The sequence below is a fragment of the Carettochelys insculpta genome, chromosome 2, assembly GCF_033958435.1.
Source record: "Carettochelys insculpta isolate YL-2023 chromosome 2, ASM3395843v1, whole genome shotgun sequence".
In the NCBI taxonomy this organism is placed as follows: domain Eukaryota; kingdom Metazoa; phylum Chordata; order Testudines; family Carettochelyidae; genus Carettochelys; species Carettochelys insculpta.
The window spans coordinates 227655584-227677912 of NC_134138.1; the positions used below are offsets into that span (position 1 = coordinate 227655584).

General features: G+C 46.4%; 1 protein-coding gene across 5 annotated transcripts in view; it reads right to left on the minus strand.

The window, feature by feature from the left end:
* The window catches only part of PHF14 (PHD finger protein 14), a 286072-nt gene that overhangs the window by 221406 nt on the left and 42337 nt on the right, over positions 1–22329 (minus strand). For all 5 annotated transcript variants that reach the window (XM_074984682.1, XM_074984680.1, XM_074984679.1 and 2 more), the window contains exon 5: positions 18880–19039. In XM_074984682.1, coding sequence (XP_074840783.1) covers positions 18880–19039 — 160 coding nt within the window. The remainder of the gene's footprint in view (positions 1–18879; positions 19040–22329) is intronic.

The window sequence follows — 22329 nt, forward strand, 5'->3', positions numbered from 1 at the left end:
TGTAACAAGAGACTGTGTCTTCCTATCAATCCTTGCAGCCACGCCACAGGAAGACCAGGAAAGCCCCAACCCCTCTTGTGCTGCCAGAGACCCAGGAGGAGGGCAGTAACCCTACCCCCCAGTAACAGCATGAGGTGAACAAAGGAGGAGGGCGAGACAGAGGGCCGACATTAATGAAGGGACCTGTTGCCTGTGGAGGTTGTGGAGTGGCGCCTCCAAATAGACCATGGCCACCTGAGGGATATCACGGTGAGGATATCACGGGATATCACCTGAGGGATATCAGGATATCAGGGATATCCTGACATGACTGCTCACCCCCCATGCCGCAACCACTCCCACCCATGACCCCCTCCCCACTGCACACCTTCACGAGCACGCCCCCTCCTCTGCCCCCGCTGCCAGCCCCCTGGCCGAGCCCACTCCTTCCAGACCCCCTCCCCCAATGGCCCTATCTCCCTGTGCTGGCTTCCCCTTCACAGCACCATCAGGGTCCCCAGACCAGAGGCGGGAGGGGAACCTGGTGCTGATAGGGCTCATGGTCATCCACCTCTGCCCCAGAGTAGTGCACCTGCTATACCTCCTCCTGGTTGAGATACCCCGCCCCAATTACGGTCCCAACCTTCCATCGTTCCAGTTGAGCTCGACCTCCTCTCCGGCCCCAGTTGAGTCCTCCCTGCCAAGCTTAGGACCCTTCCCCGCCTCCAATCTCGGTTCAGGTCCACCCTCAGTCATACCTCTACGATGTTGATTAATGCAAGGTTACTTGATAAAAGTTAGCAAACATCCATAATTTAAAGCTATATGAGGCTTGCAACACTCCATGCATCACTGAATGCTTGCTGGATAACAACAAAGGGCCACTGCTGGTGCAATGGACTCTTAGAAGTCAGTGCATCCTGTCAAAAGTTGATGAGGAGGTGGCATGGCCGTGTTACTGACAATTAAATTAAAGTGTGTGGGAAGAAAACACTAACACTCATGTTCCTTCTGCCTGACTAAGGGTAATACAGGCCCTTTACTTGTGGAGATGGTCAAAGCTTGCTTAACAAGAGCAGAAAAAAAAGGAAACATTTGTATTACCCTTGCCTAAAAATTAGCACCTGATGCCAGCAATCTGACCAAATATAGACAAGTGGCTAACTTCCATTTTTGGTTATTATAATAGAGAAAGTGGAACTAGGCAACCCTCAGAGAGCCTAAGTGATTGAGAATCTATTAAGCTATAGTCATCAGGCTTCATACCTGGCTGTAACAAGATATGGATGATCTTCTGACAACAGATAAATACAAGATTCCATACTGATGCTGTCCTAGATATCACTAACTACAAGATTTTTCAACTCTCTTCAGGAGACAGAAGTTGCTTTACAGTGGCCTCATTCTTTTCCCTCAGAAATAACAAAGGATAGTTTTGGGTTACCGCTTTTTTGTCTTGAAGGTTCTCTTATACAGGCTACGTCTACACGTGAAGCCTACACCGAAGTAGCTTATTTCGATGTAGCAACATCAAAATAGGCTATTTCGATGAATAACGTCTACACGTCCTCCAGGGCTGGCAACGTCGACGTTCAACATTGACCTTGCGCAGCACCACATCGAAATAGGCGCTGCAAGGGAACGGCTACATGCCAAAGTAGCACACATCGAAATAAGGGTGCCAGGCACAGCTGCAGACAGAGTCACAGGGCGGACTCAACAGCAAGCCGCTCCCTTAAAGGGCCCCTCCCAGACACACTTGCACTAAACAACACAAGATCCACAGAGCCGACAACTGGTTGCAGACCCTGTGCATGCAGCATGGATCCCCAGCTGCAGCAGCAGCAGCCAGAAGCTCTGGGCTAAGGGCTGCTGCACACAGTGACCACAGAGCCCCGCAGGGGCTGGAGAGAGAGCATCTCTCAACTCCTCAGCTGATGGCCGCCATGGAGGACCCCGCTATTTCGATGTTGTGGGACGCGGATCGGCTACACGTGCCCTACTTCGATGCTCAACTTCGAAGTAGGGTGCTATTCCCATCCCCTCATGGGGTTAGCAGCCTCAACGTCTCGCCGCCTAACGTCGATGTTAACATAGAAATAGCGCCCAACACGTGTAGCCGTGACGGGCGCTATTTCGAAGTTAGTGCCGCTACTTTAAAGTAGCGTGCACGTGTAGACACGGCTACAGAGTTCCATATTATCGCTCTTCCTATTTCCTGGGTATATTCCACTGTCCCAGACATGCAGCAAGACAAGATGCAGGAATGTGATTTAAGTGGGCTGCAACTTTATTAATTTGTCTTAGCGGATCTCAATCTTTATAAACTATTGTGTTCCTGTTAGGAGGCAGATTTGTTTTGCACACCCCCAAATCTTACCTCACATAAAATGTATGTGCTTACAAAATCAGACATAAAAATACAAAAGTACTACAGCACTGTATTACAGAAAAATGGCTGACTTTCTCATAAACAAGAAGCAGTCCTGTGGCACCTTACAGACTATTAATCTATAAGGTGCGACAGTACTTCTTGTTTGTGAAGATATGGACTAACACGGCTACCTCTGTTACTTTCTCACGTGGTTTATACAAATTTTAGCTTGTAGTGACTTTGCTAATGCTTTTTATGTAGCCTGTTCTAAAACTAGGTAAATATCTATGTGACTCCTAACTTTTTGCTTACTTGAAGTTTCAGGTACTGGTTCTGAAGTCCTAAATGAAATGTAAGGCACCCATAGCTGACAAGTGAACATGCTTGAGGTACAGATGTCCACTGCATTTTGGCCCTTAATACTACTAGACCTTCAAAGTCACTGTTGCCCACCACTGAACCTTACACACTACAAAGCATACCAGTAAGTCACACAATTCCTGCCTTGGGTCAAGCTCTGTGTACACTCCACATTCTGCCAGCATCTCTCAATTTCTCTGACCCATCCTACATTACTTATGTGCCAGCCTTCTGTCACGGTGTATTTCAATTTCTCTGCAACTCTTCCCCTTCCTGCATCTCTTATGCTAGCATCTCAACATTCTCCCACTGTCAGACATCTGTGCTCCTCCGTTCCCTCATCTCCCACCATACCCAGAACTCTGAGTGCTCCCTTATTCATTCCTTCCCTTTATATCCCATCATGTCTGTAACACCCCCATTTCTTGTACCACATACCTAGGTCCCCTACTTTCTCTCCCTTGCTATACACCTGCACTTGACAGAGATTCCCATTCTCCCCCTATGTGGTAGGTGGCCCTCCATTTCATCTTCCCATTCCCAAGGATATCAAGGACATTGGTGGGGTGTGGAATCAAAACTCTGTTAGTTCCTTTTGGAGGGAGGAGATAGAGAAGGCTGTGGGTGATTCTATATATTCCTGTATCTTTGTTTGCTTTTATATATTTTTTCTTTCATTCAGGCTGTCAACATTTAAACTGAACTGAGAAATGGGGAAGCTGAGACGGTGGTTATTGTTATGAAGAAAGATGGTAAAGGCTGCCATCAACTGTTCTTTGAATTACGGATAATTTAGATCTGACTGAAACTGATGGGTCTGTTAGCCAGATACCAGGGGCTCTGTGCATCCCTCATTTCCCCATTTTGAGTCTTCTTATTTTCACCAAAATCAACAGGATTCTATCCAAAAATTTCAGAATTGATCAGATGTGGCATTCAAAAGTTATTAGATTACATCCAAATAGACGAATGCCACCAAACTGAACATATGTCTCTCCAAACTCAGCCAAAATATACCCTTATTAAAGAGTCTATTATAATTCAAGCCTAAAAGAAGGTCAAAATTAAGTATAAGAAGTAGACTAACAGTATGTTCCTCATTCTATGTTCATCTTGGTACCTAAGAGAAAGTTACTAAAAGGTAGTAGTAGTAGTAGTAGGCATCCTTCAGTCTGCATAGACTATGGATCGCGCCCTTTAAAGTTTCAATTGAGGACTTTATAGTCACAATAGACGCTGTAAATGAAGACCCACACGAGAGTGACAGTCCTTGCTGAATCTCTTGCAGATGTAGTGGGTGTCTGGAAAGTCCTTATTGTGCTTTCTGTACGCTCACTTCTCCTCTGCTAGCTGTCTGATCTTCAACTCACCCTTCTGAAGGCCCTTGTGTAACCCCTGCCTCCATCTGCCGCAGTCGTCTGCTAGTTCTTCCCAGTTGTCCAGCTCGATGTCTACCTCTCTGAGGTCTCTCTTGCAGACATCTTTGTAATGCAACTGAGGACGTCCGGGAGGTCTTTTGCCAGAGGCTAGCTCACCATACAGGATGTCTTTTGGAATCCTTCCATCATTCATCCTGTGGACGTGGCCAAGCCAGCGGAGTCGACGCTGCCTGAGGAGGGTGTGCATGGTTGGGATTCCATCTTGCTCGAGGACGGCGGTGTTGGTCACTCTGTCCTTCCATGACACTCCAAGGATGCGCCTGAGGCAGCACAAGTGGAGGACGTTCAGCCTCTTTTCCTGGCGGGCATACAGGGTCCAAGTCTCGCTGCCATAAAGGAGGGTGCTGAGGATGCAGGCTCTGTAGACTTGCATTTTGGTGTGAGTGTACAGCTTGTTGTTATTCCACACTCTCTTGCTGAGTCTGGACAGAGTTGTGGCTGCTTTTCCGATCCTCCTGTTTAGCTCAGTGTCCAACGACAGGGTGTCAGTGATGGTGGACCCGAGGTAAACGAACTCGTGGACGACCTCTAACGTATAGTAGTCAATGCTGATTGATGGGGATTCAGCAACATCCTGACTGAGTACCTGTGCCGACTTTGGTAATCTCAGAGGAATGTACGAGGGTATGAAGAAGGCATTAGGACCCACCCAGAACAAGATGGCACCTCTGAAATCCAAACCTGGTGAAGTCATTGCTGACAAAGCCAAACAGATGGAGTGATGGGTCGAGCACTACTCCGAGCTGTACTCACACGAGAATGTTGTGGTTGACGCAGCCCTCGATGCCGTCGAGCTCCTACCAGTAATGGACGAACTGGATCAAGAACCAACTGTGGATGAACTGAAGAGAGCCATCAACAGCATTGCAGAAGGAAAGGCCCCTGGTCAGGATGGTATACCACCAGAGGTAATCAAATGTGCTGCGGACACACTCCTGGAACCCCTACATGAGCTACTGTGCCTGTGCTGGAAAGAGGGTGAGGTTCCACAGGATATGCGCAACGCTAACATTGTAACGTTATATAAGAACAAAGGAGACAGAAGCGACTGCAACAACTACCGTGGAATCTCCCTCCTAAGCGTCACTGGTAAACTGTTCGCTCGCGTCATGCTTGGCAGACTCCAGAAGATTGCTGAGAGGGTGTACCCCGAATCGCAGTGCGGATTCCGCGCAGAGAGGTCTACCGTTGACATGGTCTTCTCTCTAAGGCAGCTGCAGGAGAAGTGCAGGGAGCAGAGAAAGCCACTCTACATAGCCTTCATTGACCTAACCAAGGCCTTTGACTTGGTCAGCAGGGATGGTCTGTTCAAACTGCTCCACAAGATAGGCTGTCCTCCACGGTTACTCAAGATGATCCAGTCGTTCCACGAAGACATGAGAGGAACCATCCAATATGACGGCGCATTATCGGATGCTTTCAGAATCAGGAGCGGCGTCAAACAAGGATGCGTGCTTGCTCCGACATTGTTCGGGATCTTCTTCGCACTCTTCCTGAAGCATGCCTTTGGATCTTCAACAGAGGGCATCTTGCTGCACACAAGATCTGATGGGAAACTGTTTAACCTTGCAAGGCTGAAAGCTAAGTCTAAGGTGCGAGAAGTCCTCATTAGAGACATACTGTTCGCAGACGATGCTGCTGTAGCGTCTCACACAGAAGACCAGCTTCAAAAACTGCTGGATCAGTTCTCCAAAGCGTGCAAGGACTTTGGGCTTACCATCAGCCTAAAGACAACGAACTAAAAGGTACAACAGGGGAAAACAATGCCAATAAAAAAAAAAAGTTACTTACCACTCCTAACTGTTATTCTTCAAGATGTGTTATTCATATCCATTCCATATTAGGTGCACATGCATGCATGGTAGCCAAACAATTCTGCCCCATCCAAGTAACTGTAGGGTCAGTGCAGCACCCCTGGAGTGGCACCTTCATGGTGCCATCAACAGGTGCCACCAATCCAGCCTCCCCACCAAAGTTCCCTCTTACTGGCTACTCCCACAGAGGGGATGGAGGGAGGGTATTGTAATGAACAACACATCTTGAATAACAACAATTACAAGAGGTAAGTAATTGTTTTTTCTTCTTCAAGTGATCGTTCCTACACTTTCCACGTCAGGTGAATACCAAGCTGACGTTAAGAGGTAGAGACAGAGCGCAGAACTGACTGAAGCACTGCTCTACCAAAGGCTGCATCATCTCTTGCATGCAGACTGACTGCATAGTAGGCTGGGAAAGCATGAATGGAAGACCAAGATCCTGACCTACAAATATCTTGTACGGAAACTTGAGCCAAGAAGGCTGTAGAGGATGCTTGGGCCCTCATGGAGTGAGCCCTAATAGTTGGTGGGGAGACCTCTGGCAGCTTATAACATTCCTTAGTACGAGATAATCCAGGAAGAGATTTAGGGGAGATAGGCTGACACTTCATCCTATCAGCAATGGCCACAAACAGTTGTTGCAATTTCCTGGAGGACTTAGTACCATCCATTCAAAAAGCTAAGGCCCTGTGCGCATTCAGGTAGTGCAAACTCTGCTCCCTAGCATGAGCGTGTGTTTTAGGATAAAAGACCAGTAGGGATGTGTCCTGGTTTATATGGAAAAAGGGGGACCACCTTCAGCAGAAACACCATGCGTGCTCTCAGTCTAACCTTGTCCTTATGGAAAACTGTTTAGGGTGGATCTACTGTGAGTGCCCCTAAGTTCAGACACTCTCTTAGCCAAAGTGATCATCACTAGAAAACCACCTTGTCAAAAAGGGAAAGAAGGAGGGTACAGCTGGCCAAAGGCTCTAAAGAGGGATCCATAAGCTTGGGCAGGACTAGATTAAGATCCTACACAGGAAACGGTTGTCTGACCTGAGGGTGGAGTCTTTCTAAAACCTTCAAAAATCTATGGAACTGGGGATTAGCCAACACTGAGCAGCCCATTGCTCTTGGATGAAAAGTTGAGATTGCTACTAAGTGTAACCTAATAGATGTGAACAACAAGCCTTGTTGACTGAGGTGCCACAGATACACTAAAGCTACGTCTACACGGGGATGCTACATCGAAATAGCTTATTTCGATGTAGCGACATCGAAATAAGCTATTTCGATGAATAGCGTCTACACGTCCTCCAAGGCTGGTGCCGCCGACGTTCATCGTCGACGTTGGGCAGCACCACATCTAAGTAGGCACTGCAGGTGAGCGTCTACACGCCAAAGTGGCCCACATCGAGATAAGGGTGCCAGGAACAGCTGCAGAAAGGGTCACAGGGCAGACTAGCACTTCCGGGGCAACAGCTAGCTGCTCCCTTAAAGGGCCCCTCCCAGACACACAGCCTGCACAGCACGCGGTATGCAGAGCCACAGGCACGCACACCCCGTCGAGGCAGTATGGACCCCCAGCAACAGCAGCAGCAGCTGCCAGAAGTCCACCCACCCGCCCCTGCAGGAGCAGAGCTTGCCCTGCTCAATGCTATGCAGGAGGCAGCTGACCACCTTCTATTCGCAGAAGAGGAGCTACCCCCAGGGGAGGAGGAAGCAGCCCCAGATCTTGCTGCCCTCTGACCCACCCCCACCCCTCGCTGCACACGCCGCCGGCTGTGGAGCTACCCCACGAGCACCAACTGGTGGGAGCGGCTGGTGCTCGGCGAGTGGGACAACGAACGCTGGCTCCAGAATTTTCGCATGAGCCGGCAGACATTCCTGGAGCTCTGCCAGTGGCTCACCCCCACACTGAGGCACCAGGACACCTACATGCGGCGTGCCCTCAGCGTCAAGAAATGGGTCGGCATCGCTGTCTGGAAGCTGGCCACTCCAGACAGCTACAGATCCGTGGGGCAGCAGTTTGGAGTGGGCAAGACCACCGTCGGGGCTGTCCTCATGGAGGTAAGAGGACCCGGGGCGGGGGGCTTGGGGTGGAGGGCAGCCCTGGGGGAGGGAGGCCTAGGGTGGAGGGCCAGACACACCCAGCACACCCCTCACTGGTGCTCTCCCATGTCCTTCCCCTGCAGGTCGTCCGCGCCATCAATGCCCTGCTCCTCCACAGGCTCGTGCGGCTTGGGGACCCGGATGCTGCCATCACGGGGTTTGCCAGCCTGGGCTTCCCAAATTGCTTTGGGGCTCTCGATGGGATCCATACCCCCATCCGTGCTCCAGAGCACAGCAGAGGACGCCTCCTGAACAGGAAGGGCTACAATTCTGTGGTCCTTCATGCCTTGGTGGACAGCCAAGGCCGCTTCCTGGACATTTATGTTGGGTGGCCTGGCAGCACCCACGACGCCCAGGTGTTCAGGAATTTGGGCCTGTGCTGCCGGCTGGAGGCGGGCACCTACATCCCCCAGCGGGAGATCCCTGTGGGGGACACCACGCCCCTCTGCGTCGTCGCAGACGCGGCGTACCCCCTCCGGCCCTGGCTCATGCACCCTTACATGGGCAATCTCTCAGCCAGCCAGGAGCACTTCAACATGCGCTTGAACCATGCGCGCCAGCTGGCTGAGCGCACTTTTGGCCACCTCAAAGGGCACTGGAGGTGTCTCCTCACCCGACTGGATGCAGGCCCCACCAACATCCCCCAGGTTGTGGGCGTGTGCAGTGCACTCCACAACCTGGTCGAGAGCAAGGGGGAGGCATTCTTCCAGGGCTGGCCTGTGGAGGCTGGCAGGGCTGAAGTGCAGCCACCCGCTGCCCCCAGTCGCCAGGTGGACCCCGAGGGGATCCGGGTCCAGGAGGCCCTGCGGGCCCATTTCGACCAGGCCGCAGGGTGAATGCTGCCAGGCCCCCCACTGCACCCCTCATCCTCCACAACACTCCCTGCCCCCACGCCCACACCACCGAGCACCCAAGAGCACCCACACCCCCCACTTTTCTTGCAAATAAAAATGGACCTGTTGTTTTTGAAACCAAAAAACAGTGAATTCTCTTATTATTAAGACTACAAATATATATATATATATATATATATATATATATATATATATATATATATATAGAGAGAGAGAGAGAGAGAGAGAGAGAGAGAGAAGAACAAAAGGGGGGAACTATTTACATGGGGGGCAGGTACCATAACAAAACAGGGGTCTAACACAAACTATATACAAATATATGATGGGGGATATGTACAAAGGGGGAGGGGGCACATCCTCCGCCCTGCACCCCTCTACTGTCTGGCGCCCAGGGTTGGAGGGCGGGACCCTCGCCTCGGCCTGAGCCCTGGCCGAGGCTGGGTGGGGGTCGGGCAAACCGGCAGGTATGGCCGGCGGGTGTCAGCAGGCCCCAGGTCCCCCTCGGCGGAAGGCCCCAGGGTGGCGGACAGCGGTGGGACGGTGGCCGGAGCAGCGGTCAGAGCAGCGGGCAGAGTGGCGGGTGGCGCAGCATGGGGAGCCAGGTATTCCGCTATGCGCTCAAATGTGCGCATGAAGGCCCCCCATGCCTCCTGGAGCCAGGCCAGTGCTCGCTCCTGGAGCTCCAGCCGCCGCTCCGACACCTCCAGCTGACGCCAGAGGGTCGTGAGCAGCTGGGGGTCCATGGCCGTCCTCGGGTGGTGGCTCCGCCGTCGGCCCCGTCCTGGGGCTGGTCAGTGCTCCACCGAGGGGCTGGCCTGCAGCGATGGCCCCGGTGGGCTCTCTGGGATGACGGAGACCTCGCCGGTGCTCTCCGGGCCCTCCGATGGTGCAGCTGCGGAACACGGGGGAAGAAGAGTGGAGACAGCTGTTAGTGTGAGCCCCGAGCCATGGCCCTTGTACCCCCACCCCTCTGCTGCTGGTTCCCCATCCCCGTCCCCGGGAGATGCTGCTGCTGCTGATTGGTGTCCCACCCCCACACCCAGGACCCTAGGTTCCGCTCCCCCGTCCCCAGGGATGGGGCATGGTGCTGTCCTGCTGGGGGGCAGGGGCTGATGCACTCTTCTGAGGGACATGCCACTGCTGTCCTTGGGGCTATGGTCATCTGGGCATGTGGAGGGCCCTGGGCATGTCTCTTGTCCCCGCCCCTCAACCCCGGGGGTGTGCACCGGGGGGGTACATACCTGACAGTCTGCTCCCACAGTCGGGGGACACCCTCCGGGCGGACGCCCCTGCTGGAGCTCCGGGATGTGAGGGCGATGTGGAGCCCCCCGTCGCTGGAGGAGGATTCCCCCTCCTCCTCCTCCGGTGTCCCAGGGGTGGGCTCCTGGCGGGGGGGCCCTGGGGTGCGGGGCTTGCCTCCGGGGCGGACTCCGCCTCCGGGGCCTGCTGGGGCTCGTCGGCCGAGGTGTCAAAAGTGGCCGGCGGGGAGGAGGTGTACCGGGGGCCCAGGATGGACCTGAGCTCCCTGTAAAAGGGGCAAGTGGTGGGGGCGGCCCCAGATCGGCTGGCCGCATCCCGGGCCCGGGCGTAACCCTGCCGCAGCTCCTTAACTTTACTCCTGACGTGGTCAGGAGCACGGGCAGGGTGACCCCGGGCAGCCAGGCCCTCGGCCAGCCAAGCAAACACATCCGCGTTCCGCCTCTTGCTCCCCATTACCTGGAGCAACTCCTCCTCGCCCCAGAGCCCCAGCAGGTCCTGGATCTCGGCCTCCGTCCAGGAGGAGCCCCACTGCCTCTTCCCAGATTGGGTGGCTGTCTGGGAGCCCTGGCTCCACTTCGGGGGGGGGGGGGGGGGTGCCCTGGGGGCGCTGGCGGCTTGGGGCTGCAGGGAAGCATGCAGGCTGGCCGCGTGGCAGTGCTGCTGCCTGCACGCGCTTTCAGCTTCCTGCACAGGAACACAGGAGGCTGGGAGCTTTAAGGGGCTGCTGCACGTGGTGACCATAGAGCTCAGGGGCTGGAGAGAGCGTCTCTCAACCCCTCAGCTGATGGCCGCCATAGCGGACCCCGCTCTTTCGATGTTGCGGGACGCGGATCGGCTACACGTGCCCTACTTCGACGTTCAACGTCGAAGTAGGGCGCTATTCCCATCTCCTGATGGGGACAGCGACTTCGACGTCTCGCCGCCTTACGTCGATTTCAACTTCGAAATAGCTCTCGCCACGTGTAGACGTGGCACGCGCTATTTCGAAGTTGGCACGGCTACTTCACAGTAGCCGGCACGTGTAGACGCGGCTTTAAAGAGCAGCTACTGAGGTGTCTGCAGGAGATATACCTCACTGACTTGACCACATTGTGAACCACTTCCACTTGGCCAGGTATGTCACCCTTGGGGAAGGTTTCCTACTATTCAAAAGTATTTCCCTTACAGGATCCAGTCAGAAGAGTTCCAGGCATTCAGCCATGGCAATTTCATGCCATTAGGTGTAAAGACTGAAGGTTGGGGTGCTAAAGCTTACCATCTTCTGGAGTAAGCAGTTCTGGAAGCAGAGGAAGTGGGATCAGGTTCTGTTTGGAAAAGTCCAACAGGCAGGTGCACCGATGGTGTCTGGCCCATGCTGGAGTTACGAGGATTACTGTGGTATGGTCCAACCTGATTTTAAGGAGGACCTTGTGAATCAGCAGAATGGGAAGAAACACATATATATGGGGTCCTTCCCAAAAATATGCTGAACGCCTCTATTAGTGACCCTGGACTGTGGCTCTGGAAAGAGCAAAACCTGACACATTTCTTGTTTAAGTGGGTAGCAAAGCGATCTATTTGGTGGTGCCCCCAGGACTGGAAAATTGATCCCATTCCATCTGGGTGAATGGACCACTCGTGGTCCCTGAATGACTAGTTGTGATCGTCTACCATGACTTTTTGAGTGCCTAGTAGGTAAGACCCTGGGAGGTGAATGGAATGCTGTACGCAAAAATCCCAGTTTCAGGGCTTCCTGGCAAAGGAGAGAGGAACGTGCCACCCCCGTTTGTTGATAAAATTGTTGCTGTTGTGTTGTCTGTACTCATCAACACAGTGTCCCACCAAATGCATCCGAAAGGTCACACTTCTTAGTCATATCACCCTCATGTCCCTTACACTGACATGAAGCAATAGGTTGGACCGGTCCCAGATGACTCGGGTCTAGAGGTTCCCCAGATGGGCTCCCCACCCTAGATTTGAAGCATTGGTAGCTAGTGACAGGGAAGGCTGTGTGGCCCGGAACGAAACCCCCGAGAAGAACACTTGAGCATCAGCCTCCAAAGCAGGAAGTCTACTATCAACTGAGGAACCATCACCAACATGTCTATATTGTCTTTTTCAGGGTAGTACACAGTCACTAACCAAGACTGGAGAGGTCTGAATCTGTATCTGGCATACTGAACTATGAAGCAGCAATGAAGGGTCCTGTGGCACCTTGTAGACTAACAAAAAAGTTCTGAGCATGAGCTTTTGTGAGCACAGACTCACTTCATCAGATGCTGGTCATGAAAATCTGCAGGGCCAGGTATTTCCATGACCAGCATCTGATGAGGTGAGTCTGTGCTCACGAAAGCTCATGCTCAAAACTTTTCTGTTAGTCTATAAGGTGCCACAGGACCCTTCGGTGCTGTTACAGATCCAGACTAACACGGCTACCCCTCGGATACTGAACTATGAAGGTGCACGCTGCCATGTGCCACAGGAGCTTCAGGTAGCATGTTACTGTGGCAATGGTGAATCTGATTACGTTGATGTTGGACATATAAAGGGTCCAGATGCGCAGCTGACAGAACTGGGAGTGGGTGGACAGGGCTGATAGCATAGCTGCCCACTGCTACACCAACACCTGCAGAGGAAGCATGGCACAGGGACCCAGCAGGTTTGGGGGAGGGCTGATGGCACAGCTGCCCACCACTATGCCAACATCAGCAAAAGACACACGGCACAGGGAACTCAGGTGGGTTTGGGGGAGGGCTGAATTCTGGGACAGTGCTTTGGATTCTGGGATTCTAACAGGAAACACCCACAAGCAACTGGGGCTAAGGTGCGGATAGGCACCCACAATGAACTACTCATGCTGTTGAGCTTGCATAGGGCAATGGGGACATGGAAACACCACAAACAATGGGTTGAATTTCAAGAAGGTTTGTGGACACAAATTTGAATTCATAGGAATGAGGTAAAAAAAAATCAAATTTATTAAAAATCAAATCTATCTTCTAGTGTAGACGTAGCCTTAGAGCCTATGCACCGTGAGGCACCAAGACACTGCACACTGGATAGGAGGCTGGAAACAAAATTGCCTGTACCCTTTGCAGGGTGGAGATGGAGTAGGCTGTGTAAACCTGATTTTCCACTGAAAATGAAGTGGCAAGATGCATTCATTTAATGGGCAGCTGATCCCCACTCTACCCTCTTGCACCAGTACACAGGGCTAACCATGATAAGGCACAAAGTATTCTCATTTTCTTAAACAAACTATATTGTTTAATCTAGGTACATCTCAAACAATTCAAAATGTTTGTTGTTTTTGGGTGTCAAAAATCTGTGTGTGTGTGTCTCAAGTGTCATGGCCATGTAATACCATTCTTCAACAGAATGCCATCTGACGATATATGCAGAAGTCTCATAACCTTGAGATCACGTTAAAAGGTCTGGGGGTTTTTTTCTGTTACTGAAAGCATTCTGAGTCTATGCGTTCTCTTTTTTTGCACCATAGCACTGGTTTCAGATGTGTTAGACTAAGAACATTTTATAAGGGGAAGTAGAGAAATAGTTTCACATCTTCACAATTATCTATTTTTTAAAAAGCCAAGGTTTTAGTTTAAGATTTTTTGATAGTAAGTTTTAATACAACTTTCCGAATGCACCCTGCAGAGTTCAATATAAAGATACACATCTTCAACAAGCAGCTGCTCCTCAATTTAATTTGCACAGTTTTTTCATGCTCCACTGGTGTATTAAATGCTGCTGCACTCTGTAGGAGTTTATCTATGATAAACCCAACAGCTGGCTGCTTGCTTCATACTGACCTTCTCAAAATGTTTTAGTACATGTCACACAAGTATTACAGTATTACAGATTTAAACTGCCATTTCAGTGCGATTGGCACACCAGTGCCTCATTTCCTCAGCCACCTATGTGCGAACTCTAACCTGAATCATTATTACAACACATACAGAAGTTAGTCAAGTTCACAGCTGAGGCAGTTTCAGTTGTATTTAATACCAGTTCTAAATATTTTCCTGCTCATTTAGCTTCACGTTTTAGAACCTTGTAATTAAGACAAATTACGTAATCAAAGAAGCATAATCTTCCTTCTTACTTTACCATCCATTTTGCTTGGAATAATGATGACAAATGTTGATTCAGGAAGAAGAAAAAAATCAACCCAAAACAAAGACTGGACTAAATTCTCATGCTAGAATAACATTTTTTGGAGGAAAAAAGGTGTTAAAAACCACTTTCATGTTCATGAAACTGCAAAGTTAAGGCAAAGAAAAGATTCTTTAGAGAAAGCAGACACTTCATTAAAATAACTATTCGCCTTTCACTTAGCAAAAAGAGAAATTACTCTGACTTCATTGTGAAAAGCAATTGAACAGGTTGGGCTACAACTATATGTAATTTTACATAACAAGCACTGGTGCATGTCTAACGTAGGGAGGCGTCCTCTAAAATGGTGGCACTTGGTGGAGGAGAAAAGATTTTGCTATTGAACATCTATACCATGGTAATGCCTAAAGGCCTCAACCAGGCTGGACTCCATTGTACTGGACACTATAGAAACGTAACAGTGAACAGTTCCTACCTAAAGGAGCTTACAGTCTAGAAGATTTACTGAATCTTCCAGACATACACCTGCAGTAAGAGGATTAGGGATGTTTCACACTGAATCTAATGGTTCTCTTGCACGTTATCTGTGTTCTTCAGGAAGGAAAAAAAAATCTGACAAGCCCCCAGGTTGAGAATCAATTTTTTAAAACTCCATATATGTCACAATGTCTCCATGCCTCTTCCAGCTTCTCCCTACCTAATTACTATATTTGCTTACTTTCATGGTCTGGGCCTATCCTCCTTGGGTCCAAGATTGCCAACAAAAGAAGTGAGCTGCGGTGGCCCTTAAAGTCAGCAGTCACCAGTGGAGAAAAGAATCTTATGTGACTACACTGCCATACTGTGCAGAGAATCAGTCAAACAAAAACAAATGTTCCCACATTAATCGAATCCACTGTAGTATAGAAAATATTTAAGCACTTACATATTTAAGTTTGTGACTCAGTGGTTTTTTATAAAGACTAAGAACATGTAATTAAAGACTGTCAATGCACATATACAAATGGGATTATTTAAAGTTGCACAGGCGACCTTAAGTTTGGCAATACCTAGCTTTTGGCCACTTACTTTTTCAATCTTAATGTTCTTTTTAGCACAAATTATGTGTGTGTTTTACTCTGCTAACACTATTACTGTTTTTTAAAATTTGATAACTGCCAATTGCATAGAAATGAATTGTTCCAAATCACTGGAGACTAAATTAAAAACAAACTTACTGTGCTTACTATCGTAACTACAACTAAAGTCTCTGGCAGCATTAGACACCCCAGTACTACTACTCACTTAAGCATATGCCCTAATTTTAGGCATGTGAGTAAACCCATTTACATAAAGGCCTAAATCATTGGTCTATTTTTCAAAATGTCACAGTTGACAATGTTAAAAATCATGGTTTCTGATAACAAGAGGCTTCTCTTTGTATGCAACATTCTCCACTCCCCCCTAAGACTAAATTCACATTGCCTTTTATTATCAGGGAAGATTCTGCACAAAGGGGAGATAAAGCCTGAAGAAACTTAATACTCTAACATAATTTTACATGAAATAATTAAACTCATTAATGTTACTCTCAACAGCACTATGTTTACTTTGCAGGAGGTGGAAACCGCCTCCCCCCCACAATGCTATTTTTAAGGGCTTCACTTTGAATGCATTTCACCTCCCAAAGACCACAGGGTCAGACAACTACTGAAGTAGCTTAAGTAGAAAACTGAAAACCAAGTTGAGCTGCAAAGCTAAAAGTAAGATGAAACAAAGTCCTTGGCTGGGAGTGACAGCAGAAAGTTAAGCAGATGGCAAGGAGAAAACATAGCTATGTCCTCAGAACACATTATATACAAGATCTATATAACATTTCATAGCAGGAGAACTGAAGAATGATTACATACCTGTGACAGATATGGAAAGTATTGAACGGTGTAATTAAAACTTTTTCCCCCCAGATAGAGGGTCTTCCTTTGAGCCATAACACAAAAGAAAATGATTACCATCAAAGGTAAAAATGAAACTATATTGTATTTAATTCTGCAGTTTTTACTGCCTCCTTATATTTTGTGCAAATATAACTGGATTGCTTTTATAATACCAAACACTTTTGCTCTCCAAGGGTCTGAGATAGCAAGTTATTAAAATCATCTAGAAACAAAGTAGATACCTGAAAATGGAGAAACCAGGAACTTTGATGTACTTTGCCCATGCCATTATTTACTAGTAAAGACCCTATTTTATTGTACAATACATAACTGATTACATAGCACTAAAACATACAAAATTAACACTCTGTGAAGGCACACTGAAATTGTAAATGATTTCACACCCATATATGTTGCAAAGATTTGAAGGTTAGTGGTGCTTACAGTACTTCAAACAACAACAGATATTCACCTGGTTCTTTGACTCGTACATCATCATAGCTAATAAGGTTCCTCAGGACTGTTATACCTGCGCAAGTCCCAAGGATACAGTGGCTCAGCCTGGGATAAAACACTAACTTTTGACATTAATGTCCTTGCCAACTATTCGTATTCCCTTCCTCTGCTAAGATTGATAACCAAAGTGTTGATAGCAGGCCCGACATCTGAAAACCCTCCAATTCTCTGAATATCCTACAAGTTTCAGATGTCTGGAAGCATATGTACATATGGTGTGGTAACAGCAGCGACCTTGACTGTCAAAGATACCCTGCTGGTCAGAGTTCAGGCAGCATTGCTAATTCTGCCAGGATTTTTTTAAATGTTTATTACCATCAACATCCAGTGTTTGTGACTTATTTTTTGGATCTGCCTGGGGGAAAAAAAAAAAAAAAAATCACTTAGCGACGTCCTGTTCTTTCCTGTCATACGTCCTAGAAAATACATGTGAGTGCTCTAGGCTGAAGAGTCCCACGTGAGATTAATATTGTTACCCCACTTGATGAACATGAAAAGATATGAGGGAAAATGTGGTGCTGGTAAGAGGTACAGTGACCTTGACTGAGACCCTTGTTATCCTATTACCTGGCAGAGATCACCACCAGAATGAAAGCCAATAGACTTAAGCAGACTATAGACAAGACTGAGATGATGCTCACTGACAGGAAGGCAGCACAGAGAAAAGTGATGAAGTCAAGTCTACACTAAAATGGAAGGTGAAGATGGCTGATGGCAGCATTTGCTCCTGTTGACTTCCCTTACTCCTGATGAGGGGCAGGAGTACTGGTACCGATGACAGTACACTCCAAGTTCAATTTAAAATGTCCCTACCAAGCACACTACATCAAACTCTGGAATATCAACTGCAGCACCCTTTATCTTCCCAGATGTGAAGACTTAGCTTATGAGTCTATCCCACAAATTATTACATTTCCTTTCCAATTACTAAAATGGCTTGCAATCTCAGTCCCTTGCATCCCTGAGGGCATGAGAAATGGCCCTCTATCTTGGGGTAGCTAAAAGATTGTTTTGTTTGTTTTACTGCTAGTGCAGACTTCTCTATGTTCCCATATGCATCTGTTACCTCTGGAATAGTGCTTTAATGCACCCTAAACATTGTCAACCACACATGCAACACACACTCTGGCTTGGGAAGACTTGAGTTTTCTGGCATCTAAGCAAGGTGAGGACCAGGGATACACATAAGGATACTCCACGCTACACAATAGCTACTAGAAAACTTATGGGTAAAATTCAAGCTGTTATTTAACATTCACAAAACCGTAATTGGCCAACGCCTAACTAAGACCTCTCTGACCAATCACATGATCTGTGTTTGCCCAAAACACTCCAGATAAATTCTAATGGGAGTGAGATTAAAGAACTCATCTTGTTGGCAGTAGCAGGCCCTCATTTTCAGAATTCATTGCTGCCAGAAGTTCGGCTACACCCAAATCTGAATATATTCACGAAATTATGTTATACTTGTCTTTGTTAAGTGTTTTCCATAATTGCTGGGTCTCCTCTCCTATTTAATCTATTGACAAGGTTTTACTCACATTTTTTTTTTAAGCCTTGATACTAAAGGGCATGGGAGGGCCCTGACTGGACACTTCCCTGCCTAAAGACAGGTATTTCTTTTGCTTTAATCTAAGTTCTAGTCCAGATATTCTGGTGGTGAATGCAGTATACATGAGGGAAAAACATAAAATAAGTAAATAACTTTTTGCAATTCTAATTTTCTTGGTCCTTTAACAGATTTTCCCCAACTCTGAGCAAGCAATTCATGGTCATGAAGGGAAGACTTCTCAGTATAGATTAATGTATGTAACAATGTATGCTGACTGCATATATCTGTGAACATCAAGATTTATTGCCTCCTGAACTACATATTGACCTGTTCTTCACCTCAGTCTATTTTTAACTTATAGGGCCATAAATTTGGATGTTCAAATCAACAAATCAGGCTTTTCCTATTATAGAGGACATAAAGGATATTAAAAGTATACAAAAATTGAATGTTGAACTGTAAAATACAAACTTCCTTTCAAATCAAAATGGGAAAAGATTAGCTCCAACTATTCCCTTAATGAAACTCACGCAAATAGGTCTAGAATCATATATTAACACATTTACCTTTTACTTTAAATACTATATGTTAATACCAAACTTGAATAATCACTTCCACAACCTGACCTTCCAGCATCTGTCTCCTTGAAGATTCCATCCTGGTTGGGACATAGCTCACAGCTGGGTGATACTCCACATTTGCATGCATCACAAAACCAAGGTTCAGTGGAGTTTTCTGAAGCTGAGCTCATAATCGAATCACTCTCTCCATCAACACCATAGCAACCTACAGACAATAAACAATCGAATGCAAAAGGAATTATGATTATTTCAAAACACTTGTCCCAACTTCAAGGGACAGATTTTCAACCCAGCCCTAAACAGGCTTTTTGCAGGCACAATCAAGTGAAAGAATAATTTTGCACCCACATAAAAGGTAATTATCTGAAAAATCTAGTCTTTGACGGTATCACGGAAAGGATTTTTCTTAAATGGGCTTTGGATTTTTTATTTGACTTTTCTAAAATAGAAAGAAGGCATGAAAAGTGTTTGATTATAAGTACAAATGTGTTTTATCTGTATGATTTGAATTTTCTTTTTTAAAACCCCAAAAACACCAAGACTGTCCAGTCTGGTCTTTCCCAGTTTGGTAGGAAGACATCCAGAAGATTTTAAGGGTAAAAAATTTAACATCTGAACTGAAAGGATAAGAGTGTTGAATTGTAAATAAAGGATTCCATTGTTAAAAAGTGTTACTTAGTAAAAATTAAATCAGCATTAAAAAGGATTTCAAATAGCAACTTGAAAGCCTCTCACTTTTTTACGCCGTTATGCCATGATTACATTAATTCTCCAATCAGTTTAAAGTTTCCCTGACAGAAAAAAATATAATAATAAAAAATTAACACATTTTATGCCTTCTTTTACTGTACATTACAACTAAAATAAGAAGTACACCCCCATCCCAGTCACATTTAAAATGCAAATATAAAACATAAATATATGCATTTAAGTAAAACTAAAAATCTAAGTAAGTAAATGTAAGCTTATAACAAAGTCAGAATATTTACAAACAGTACTTCTATAACAAGCAGTCCTGTAGCAACTTAAAGACAAAAATTTATTTATTAGGTCATGAGCTTTTATGCATATGATTCATTTCCTCAAATTCAGCACACTTCCCATTTAACTTAATTTACTTCCTCCACTGGTCCTATTAGTGACAGGTGACCCCTCTTTCTTTATCCCCTTCCTCCCCCACCATATAAATCCTGGATTATAATTGTGTAGTCCAAAGCTGAAAATCCGAAGAAGTGTGCCTTACCCATGGAAGCTCATTACCTAATAAACAAATTTGTTAGTCTTTAAGATGCTACAGGCCTTTTTGTTTTTTATGAAGCTACAAATTAAGACAACTGTCCCTCTGAGATGCATTAAAACATCAAGCAAAATCTGAGAGCTGCAAAACAGTTTATTTGATGAAGCCAACAGAAGTTTGCAACAACATTGCAGTCGTATAAATAGTCACTGGTAACAGCAATGCTGTATAACTAAATCCTACAATGTGATGGATCTGGCAATTTCTGCAATATGCTTGAGGAAATCTTACCGTAAAGGAAATGTGCTCATAAGATAATTATGGTGAATTATAGACATGGCTATGTGATGTGGTAAGTAGAAGATGGAAAAAGATGGAAGAAGTTAAGTATAGATCATTCTGGCCGTGTCTACACTAGCCCCAAACTTCGAAATGGCCATGCAAATGGCCATTTCGAAGTTTACTAATGAAGCACTGAAATACGTATTCAGCGCTTCATTAGCACACGGGTGGCTGCGGCACTTCGAAATTGCCGCACCTCGCCGCCGCGCGGCTTGTCCCAACGGGGACCCACAAAAGAGCCAGTGTGGCTTAACAAGCATGTAGAAGAAGCAGAGAGAGATAAAAAGTCATCTTTTAAAAAGCAGAAGTCAAATCCTAGTGAGGAAAATAGAAAGGAGCATAAACACTTCCAACTTAAGTGTAAAAGGCCGTGTCTCCACTAGCCCCAAACTTCAAAATGGCCATGCAAATGGCCATTTCAAAGTTTACTAAGGAAGAGCTGAAATACATATTCAGCGCTTCATTAGCATGCGGGAGGCCGCGGCACTTCAAAACTGACGCGCCTCGCCGCCGCGCGGCTTGTCCCGACGGGGCTGCTTTTCAAAAGGACCCCGCCTACTTTGAACTCCCCCTTATTCCCATGAGTTGATGGGAATAAGGGGACTTCGAAATAGGCGGGGTCCTTTCGAAAAGGAGCCCCGTCGGGATGAGCCGCACAGTGGCGAGGCGCGTCAATTTCGAAGTGCCGCGGCCGCCCGCATGCTAATGAAGTGCTGAATATGTATTTCAGCTCTTCATTAGTAAACTTCGAGATGGCCATTTGCACAGCAATTTCAAAGTTTGGGGCTAGTGTAGACATGGCCTCTGATTGATTAGTGATGGGAGTGGAAGGGAAATAAAGAGCTATATGGAGTTTGTATGAAAAGGGTGGAACTTATTATATAGTTGCCCTGACAGACTGACTGCCCCTGTTTTAAATTTTCCTACATAAATTATCTTTATCCCCTCTATTTTTAGTTTGTGTCATATACTAGAGCCTGGGCAGGTTGAGACAGTATGCTTGTTATTACACTCTGTCCTATGACTGAAAGAAAATTCCAGTGAAATAGAACATTATTGGAGCACTCAACAACATTTGTTTGCAATAGGAGCCCTTCTTTGAAATTGTTAACAGCAGGGTTTCAATATCTGCCCAATTTTTTCAACAAGATCAAGGAGATATTCTTGTATACTTTTCTCATGAAACTTGTTTAATGTATTTCTAGGCAAAACATAACTGAGAATGTTTTGCAGAGATTACTGTCTTTTCTTAAACAACCTAACTATTTATGTAGGTCTGGGAGCAATGAATCAGCTTATGAGTGCCTGAATTGGTTACAAGAATAAACTCTTATCTGCAGAAACAGATGAAATCCCAGAATATCTGAAGACAATTAGGTCAGGGGGAAAAGGGGAGCGGGGGAGTTTACAGCTATAAAACGAAGAATGGTACTGTGAATCCTGTCAATGACTTTACATCAATACCAAACAAACAAAATCCTGGTATCTATAGAAGCAGAAAACTAAAATACGCAATCTATTCTTCTTTCTGTTTTATCAATGAAAAAGCAAATATTTTCCTTGTGAATTTAGTTAACATTTCAGAAACAGCTATAATGTTTTTGTTAGCATACGTTCAGCATAAAATCAAGATTTTAAAAAGACAGGCCATCTATTTTTAAATTATTATCTACTACAGTTAAAATATTTCAGAATTAGTGGTTAAAACACTGTTTTCAATTTGCTTGTTTGGGAATGTGACAATTTGTACTTAAAAACAAAATAATTTTTTTAAAAGGGCTAAAAAGAGTATGATTGTAAAACCACAGGCACTGATAGTTAGGAAACAGTAGTACCCAAAACTATTTTTGAGGTTTATCAAAAAATATAAAATTTCAGGTTGAGGGTAACAACAATGTATCTGTACTGTAAACTGG